At 46.8% G+C, this 8,484-nt stretch overlaps 1 protein-coding gene across 1 annotated transcript; it reads left to right on the forward strand.

Annotated features, from left to right (window-relative positions):
- The first annotated feature begins 2,026 nt into the window (after positions 1 to 2,026).
- On the forward strand, positions 2,027 to 3,577 carry BOD1L2 (biorientation of chromosomes in cell division 1 like 2). Its single transcript, XM_001137664.7, has one exon. The coding sequence runs from the start codon at positions 2,277 to 2,279 to the stop codon at positions 2,790 to 2,792; it is 516 nt and encodes a 171-aa protein (XP_001137664.1). The 5' UTR covers positions 2,027 to 2,276; the 3' UTR covers positions 2,793 to 3,577.
- The last annotated feature ends 4,907 nt before the right edge of the window (positions 3,578 to 8,484 follow it).

Raw genomic sequence — 8,484 nt, forward strand, 5'->3', positions numbered from 1 at the left:
TGGCCTTATAGTTTGCCAGGCAACCGGGAGCAGTGGTTTGAAGCCTCGGTGAGAGGTGAGAACTGTCCTGTGCCCTAAACCCTGATCCAAGGTGATGGGATAATTATGGTAACTTAATGTTTATGATTACAAATAATACACAAGTCAGCTATTCAGAAAAACCATGCCAGCACACTATTTAAGACTTGGGGAGGATGTGGAGAAAAGGTGTTTGACAGTGAACATTTTTCAGCACAGAATGGAACACTGCAATATGATTGTTATTATCATCACTTTCAAAAGCTTAGGTAAGTGTCCCTCTGTGGGTGAGGCTGTGATTGGAGAACCCCATAGATCTCATCTTGGATCCACATAGGTGATTGCATTCTAAGAGAACTCCTGTGCAATCTGAAGGGCTCATGCACAGTGAGGGGATAAATGAAGACTCAGTTCAGGCTCCAGCATTTCTGCAAAGTCTTCTTCCATCTGCCACGTTCTCCCAGGCTTCAGTGTTCTCCAACACATGACAGGGACACCCTCCTTTCATCTATGCAATCTTTATTCTGCAAATATTAATGGTGCCTCTCTTTTGTTCCAGGCACCATGCTAGGTGTGCATGTTGCATCTAAGTTCCCATGGAGCTTGTGTATGTCCTCAATGGTTTTCTCTGTCAACATCTCCCCTCTCCAACTAGATTGTAAGCTTTTCAAAGGCTGGCCATGTTGCCTGTCTTAAACAACAGCCACAGCAAACATTTATTGAGTGTTAGAGTGGGCCAGGCACGTGGAAAGCTCCATAAAGCTTAGCACAGGGCCACATCGACTAGTCCCTCAATAAATATTGATTAATTTAAAAAAATACAGAACTGAATTGTCGAGCTGATCATGGGGATGGTGAGGAGCATAGGTAGGGGGTTGCTGTGGTGAAGTCTTGGTAGGTTCACTGTCTCCCGTGGGATGAGATTCAGAATACGTCCATCTGAGGCATCTGTACTTGTATGTCAGAAGCTATGGGGTGAGGTTATTGACAGAGTCTGTTGTGTAAACTTTCTTTGTGAAATATACTACCTTTAAGTTATGTTACGGCTTATAGAACAATCTGGTGTCTACATTTCAGGGGCATTTTAATTCAGGGAAGTGAGTGTTGGGGTGAAATCAGGGATCTGCTTTTCTTTTGAAATATTGATAGAAGGTTCTTTCTGTGCACCTGCACTTCTCTATTGGATGGCGCTGGATGTGGTTGCCTTTTGTGGCTCTTGGTTGCAATACAGTTCTCTTGTTGAAATGACCTCCTTCTGACTGACGCGTCTGCCCTAGGCTCATCAATGGCTACCAAAGCCAATGGACACGTTGTGGAACGTAGTGTGGCATTTCACCCATGGCCTTCATGAAATGTACCTTTTGCGGTCTATGATCCAAGGCTTTTGTAGTTTTCCCTCCATCTTTTTAGTGTTGTTCTCAGTCCCCCTCATGGGCTCTCCAGGTGTTCCTCTATCTCTTCTAAGTTCTCCATTGTAATTGCCACCTATAGTCTCTACCTTCAGTGAGATAGATGTCTCTCCCCAGCCCCTAGTCCTTGTTTCTTTGGACTTCATAGGCAGATGTCTGCACCTGAATAACCCATACCCATCTTAAACTAGTAAATAAAAATGGAATGCACGATCATGTCTCCGTCTCCCATCCTCACCTCTATACCTGTTCTCCATTTAGTAAATGGCACCTCCATGCACCTGCCCAAGTGAGAAGCCTGGGGGGTCATCCTTGACCCTCTCCTTTCCCTCGTCCCTCACCCAGTTGTTCTCCAATCCCTGGGATGAGTCTATCTCCTAAATATCTCTTGTATCCCTGTTACCTTCTTCACCTGCCAGGCCACCAAGATCATTCACTCCTCGCCATCTCCTTCTTAGGGCATTGAAATGGTTGCTGAAATTGTCTCCCTGTTTCCCCCTTGCCCACTGGCATTTGTTTCCCACCTCCCTCTTAGAGATCTTTTAAGAAATGCAGATTACGGTTCCCGCCTCACAATGCAAAGGTCAACGGTGACGCCATCTGGAGCGCGCTTGGAATCCAGCAGGCGGTTGCTGCCGCGTCTTCCACAACCTCCGCGGTCTGGAGCTGGCCTCCCCCACCGCCGCCCCAACCACCGGCCCCGCCGCCATCACCACCACCGTCACCTCCGCCGCTGCCTCCTTGGGGCCCTCCTCCTTCACCGCCCCCTTAGCCACCTCTACACATTCTAGGCTTTCTGTCCTGGAGAAGAAGCTATAATCGGTTTCCTTGTGGGCCCGGTGCGCAGCCATGGCGGACGGCGGCGGCGGCAGCGGCGGTGCGGACCCGGCCTCGACCCGGGCCAGCGGGGGCGGCGGCCCCATCAACCCGGCCTCGTTGCCCCCTGGCGACCCTCAGCTCATCGCTATCATCGTGGGGCAGCTCAAGAGCAGGGGCCTTTTTGACAGCTTCCGCCGGGACTGCAAGGCTGACGTGGACACCAAGCCAGCTTACCAAAACCTGAGCCAGAAAGCGGATAATTTTGTGTCGACACATCTGGACAAGCAGGAATGGAATCCTCCAGCAAACGACAACCAACTGCACGATGGTCTGAGGCAGAGTGTGGTTCAGTCAGGGAGGTCAGAAGCTGGAGTGGACAGGATTAGTTCTCAGGTGGTGGATCCAAAACTAAACCACATCTTCAGGCCACAAATAGAACAAATAATTCATGAATTCCTGGTGGCCCAGAAAGAAGCAGCCGTGCCAGCACTCCCTCCAGAGCCAGAAGGCCAGGACCCTCCAGCTCCGTCTCAGGACACTTCCTAAGAATATGCCTGACAGCTTTTGAAAGCGCTATTTAATTTTTGGTGAAGAAATGGATTCGGTTACATAAGAGTGCAGTTTCAGATTGAAGATAGGCCAAGTTCATCACTGAGCTCAAGATTTCCACCTCGACCATGAGCAGTGACCAGATTGAAAGGGAAGCAAGTTCGCCAGAGAGAAAGTTGACCGTGTCGCCCCCCTGCATTGCGCTGCCATTTGGCCAGCCTTTCCAAGGGCATGACACCAAGCACACACTACAGAGAGGGAAACACTACCGCGACCCAGGATTGTCCTGAAACAGACATCTATACTTGAACTTGGAGACTGCACATGGATTTTAGGGTTTGTGCTCTGAGATAAATGAAAGCTACAGCGAGAGAACATAACCAATCCCAAAGACAATTTCAAAGAACAATGACAGTAAAGGTTAACTGGGAGGAATATTTGACAGTACTTATTTGATATTGTCTCTCAGAGTTGCAAACTAGATTGTACACAACATTAGTGTCAGATAGCTTTAAAGTTGTGACCTTCTTGTACATGAATCTTCTAGCCAGTTTCCTTTCCTTTGTAAGAGATAACAAAGCATGAAACCCTAGAATGAGTGAGAAGTTCAGACATTAGGTATAAGGAAACTCATTTGCAGACTCTCTGTTCAAGAATGCTTCCTGTCTTGCAGGGGCTAGTGAGTCTTGGGTGTGTTTATGTTATTCTCACATTTGTGTTTTATTTGAAAAGTGGATGGTCAATAAATGGCTTATCTTTCAACTGCAACAACAAAAAAGAAATGCAGATTTACATCCTTTTCCTCTTTAAGCTCCGTCAGTTTTCTGATATTTCTAGAAGGTCAGACACCTGGCATGGTTTATGAGGCCCGTGATAATGGGGCCCCTGGTCACCTCTGCTGCCCCATACACGGTCATTTCTCATATGACAACCATGCCCATGACTATCCTGGACACCCTGTGTTCCCTCTGCTCACTGTGAAGGGAATGCCCTCAACCACTCCTACCCTCCTTAAGACTCAGCTCCTGAGGAGCCACACATCATCTAAGCAGGAGTGACAGACTCCTTCCTCTGTGCTCCCATAGATCTCATAAGGGATGACCACACTTACTATAGTAGCTAGGTCTAACGAAGCACTTGCTCTATTGCTCTACAGCTGGCAGTGTACTAAACGCTTAACTTCGCTTACCGTAGTAAGTCCTCATGATCCAATTGAAGAAATCGTATCTTTATTCCCATTTTTATTCCCATTTATAAATGTAGAAACCAAAGCTCAGACACTGCCTAAGTGGTGGGGCTGGGGCTGAGCCTGTATTGAGCACAGAGCCCTCACTTTTAACCCTTTTAACCATGCTTTTAGCCACACCACCTCACCACAGTGAACTGTCCTTGCTTACAGATCTGTCATCCCCACTTAAATGTGAGCTTCCTCCAGGGCAGGGATTTGCTTTGTTCATTTCTTTTCCTTAACCCCAGTACCTAGCACATCACAGGAGCTCAGCAATTTGTAGAAAGAAACCAGTTCTGGATTTGTCTTTTCCAACATCTAATTTCTCAGATGGCAGTATTTATCATCTAAAAAGTGAACAAAAATTAATTTTGCATCTAGTGTCTACATGTCTAAGCAAGAAAGAGCTTTCTTATCCCTGGAGGTATTTTATCTGTAATGTTTACCTATGAGCTATTTTAAATGATTCTTCAAAATTTAGAGTCCAGAAGGTAGAAGACCATGTCCTTTCTGAAAATGTCCCTTCCTTTCCCAGGCACCAGGCTCTTTTTAAAATTAGCTTCTGAATATGAACAACCCAGCTCTTTAAAGTTTAATGTCCCAGCCATTTTAATTGTTTCTTTCAAAGTACAAAAGAGCAGCTGGGCCACATCGGCACTAATCACTTGCCAACTTTCCTTTTTACAAAAACAGCTAAGCTCTTTCTGAGATTTAAAATCACTTCATCTGAGACCCCAGCTTGGCACCTATCTTTGCACTAACATAAAAGGAACCTAATTTCTGCTTTTAAGAAATGTGTTGCGGAAGTGATTTTTGGTTTGGGGTTTGTTCTCCTTCTTCTTTTTAAAAATAACGTAATAAAGTGTAATACAACTTTTAAAGTTTTTTTTTCCTTTACCAGTTCTCTATTCTCCTTTTCTACTTGAATTGTCCTGAGACAGGTTGCCAGATAAAATACAGGTTGCTCAGCAAATGTGAATTTCAGAGAAACAACAGATACTCTCCTAGGGCATGGACCGTGCAATATTTGAAACATACTTGTATTAAAAAGTTATTTGTTGTTTATTTGAAATTCAAATTTACTGGGGCCCCATGCTTTAGTTTGCCAAATCTGCCAACCATAGCCTGAATGCTTCCCGTTCCCACCATGAGTTTGGCAAATGGAAAATGCTAACCTATGCGATGGACACTGCTGTATTCTGAAAATGAATATGTAAATAAATCAAAGTACCGTGACTTGAGAGAGCTCATTACGTGCGTGCATGCATGCCCACTGGTCCCTGCTAAATAATTCCCTTCTTGCAATCCAGAAGGATAAATAAATGTAATTTCTGGAATTCTATACATTCTTATCAATGAACTACAAGTATTTATTGAAAATGTCTATGTTTTGGGAAGACTTGGAGTCCAAAGGGGTAGGTGATACAGTCACTATCCCCAGAGTCACAGTTTAGTTTCATGAAGCAAGAAAGAAAATGATTTTAGTTGTAATCCTAATAATGAGTAAAGAGAGTTTCAGGGAAGGAATACAGCAGTAGACACCAGTGAGATAGAAAGAGCACGACAGAGAGAGACAGACAGAGGGAAAGAGACAGAGAAACAGAAATACAGAGACAAAGAAGAAACAGAGAAAAAGGGAGGGAGAGAGACAGAGACAAAGATATAGACAAACAGAGACAGAAAGAGGCAGAGAAGCAGTACAGAGAGAGAGCAACAGGGGCAGAGAGACTGAAAAAGAGACAGAGAGATGTGCGTGTTTCCTTTTTAAGCTGCAGGGCGACTCTTCCATTCCCCCTTCCTCCTCCCCCACTCAGATCTCTGGGCTGGGTGGGTCCTGGGGTCTGGGCGGAGTCAGCACCTGTCACAGGCACGCCCCCTGGGGCACCATTTGGCCCTGGGTCTGAAATTGATTCTTTCTGGATTTCAGGGCAGCAGCAGCAGGCAAGAGCTCGGCTGTCACTTCCAAGACTTTTATAGACTCTGACAGCAACGCTGCTCCTTGTCTTTTGTCTTTTGTATTCTGTTTGTGTTCAGCCTCTAATCCACGTGGGGAATAACATGCGGGCCTGCAGGGGAGGGTCTGCCTGTGGGCCATGTGCCAGCAGGACAATCTGCGGAGACTGGGAGGCCAGCTCCCCTCCCAGGCTTCCTTTTTGATTCACACACGTGCTCTGGGATCTCCTTTGCAGGAAATGATTTCTGGGCCCACCTCCTGGCAACTTGGAGGGCAAGGACTCTGCACCCCAGGCACTTCTAGGCTTGGGAAAATAAGTATCTAAGATAGGCAGGCCAGTGTAGAATGAGAGTTACAGAGGTGAGTACATGTGGCTTCATAGCAGGGAGTGTTTCCTAGGACTGAAGTGTCTTTGGGGTCTTTGAAGAGGAGAGATGTGAGTAGGACCTGGAAAGAAAGGATAGGCTAAGCTGGGATGGTGCCCCCAAAAGGCAAGGCCAAAGGAAGGCTCAGGAGAGAGGGTTGGGAATGGCAGGAGTGGCTGGCGGCAGGGAGCAAGTGGTTGGAGAATCTTCACACTCTGATTTGAATGGTTCCCCATGCAGGAAACCAGGGTGCATCTGAGGTTGAGGACTTCTCAAACTTGAGTGAGCATCAAGGTTAACCAGAGGGTGGTACTGATTGAAATACACATTACTGGGCCCACCCTTAGAGTTTCTGATGCAGCGGGTCTGGGGCGAGGCCTGAGACTCTGCATTTCTAACAAGGTTCCCAGTGATGCTGGTGCTGCTGCCCCAGGCAACCACACCTTGAGAACCATTGTGTAGCGGGCACTGCCCGGAAACCCAGAACCGCTTCCCTCTGCATCCATTCCCTCTCCACTTCCCGGAACTGGCTGTTTTCCAGATTCTTACTAAACACAATAGGTGATGTTGACTAATTACCCATTTTTGTTTTGTTTTGTTGGGCAGGAAGAGAGGAGGAAGAAGATAAATTTACCAGGTTTCTTTTTCCATCTACTCAATCTTTGAAATTTCAGTTATCATTTCTTGGGTACTCTTCCCACCCCTACTGCCAATCCACAGATAATTACGAACAGCCAGCAGGTCTAAATCACTGCACTCGTCTCTCCTCTTCTTTGCCCCTCCAGTGAATGCGCCAACAATGAGTGGCGACAGCAGATTTGGGCAGTTTCTAGGAAGCCTGATGGTTAAGCACATTCTTTCTGTTCCCCATCCCTTGGTGTGACTCAAAATCACAGAATCAGAAGAGGGAGAATGGGATTCTATTCAGATTGCAGCTTTAGCTCCATCATTGGTTGTGGGCAGCTATAGGTATAAGGGGTAGGCTCTATGACTGAGAAAATGAATGTCATTCAATGAGGGTCTCACTAGACCAAGGGGCAGTGGTGTGCGATCCAGCTGGAGCCCGTGTGGAAGGAGTTTGTGTTGCTGACTGGTGAGTGCCCATTGAAGAGTTGCCTGCTCAGTGATGTTTCAGTTGCATATTTCTTGCTGCTTCCTCTAAATTGTTTTTTTAAATCCTAGTCATAAAAATCATCCTACCTCAAAAATATTAAACAGGTGCCAAAAATGGGGAACAATCACATGCCTTCTATTTTGGACAGCATGGAAGAGGAATTTTCCCCACTTTCCACAGCAGAGCATTTGAGCTGGAGCACCATTGCATGGTCTGGTAACCACCAGCTGTGGCTGTGCATGAACACAGCTAATCTGGCCTAAGTAAGAGGAGACCAAGAAAAGGGAAGCAATATTGTTAGAAGTGGTATGAGAAGAGAGGCGGGAAGATCTCTGGGAGGTATCAGGAGTGCCATGGGCTGAGATGGGAAGGGGTTGGCAACCTACAGAGTATGGGCATGGAAGTCAGTTATCCAACGCTCTCTACTCTCAGGCCACATTCACAGTCCTCCCCAAGGCAAGCCAGGACAGACTCTGTAGAGCATCTCTGAAACCCCACCCAACTAGGAAGAAAGAAATCCCTCGCACGAAGAGTTCCAGTGATTTAATATGCACAGTAGGTTGCAGCTTAGCTCTCTTCGCCCTCAGCTCCCACTAAGATTTTTCTCTCCCTTGCCCACTCTTCTCCTTCGTTCCTCCCTGGTCCTTGATCTCTCAAGGCAGGCAGCCTCCTGCTATCTGGAGAGCTAGTAGCTGGGCTGTGAATGGGTTTGTGAGAACACGATTTCCTTCAGGATGGAAACAGATGATTTCCAGGTTTCTGGATTGTGGTGCTGTTGCACAGATCCTCTTTTTATATTCCTGTCCTGGACTGTAGATGGAACATAGGCTGAACGTGAATGGCAGGGAGTCAGTGGCATCCTCAACGTGGGAAGAGCCCTGTGCTGGGAGGCTGGAGACCTTGGCTCTGGTCACGGCCATCTACATAACCTGCCTGGGACCTTTGGCTGCCAACGTAGCCTCCTGGGCCTCAGTTTCGTCATCCTCCTGAAATGCTCACCTATGGCGCCCCCAGCAAAGAAGGCAACA

This window comes from Pan troglodytes, chromosome 17 (assembly GCF_028858775.2).
Source record: "Pan troglodytes isolate AG18354 chromosome 17, NHGRI_mPanTro3-v2.0_pri, whole genome shotgun sequence".
Taxonomy (NCBI): Eukaryota; Metazoa; Chordata; class Mammalia; order Primates; family Hominidae; genus Pan; species Pan troglodytes.

Excerpts from the sequence above, each read along its gene's own strand:
- BOD1L2 (XM_001137664.7), top strand. The coding sequence starts at position 2,277 with ATGGCGGACGGCGGCGGCGGCAGCGGCGGTGCGGACCCGGCCTCGACC.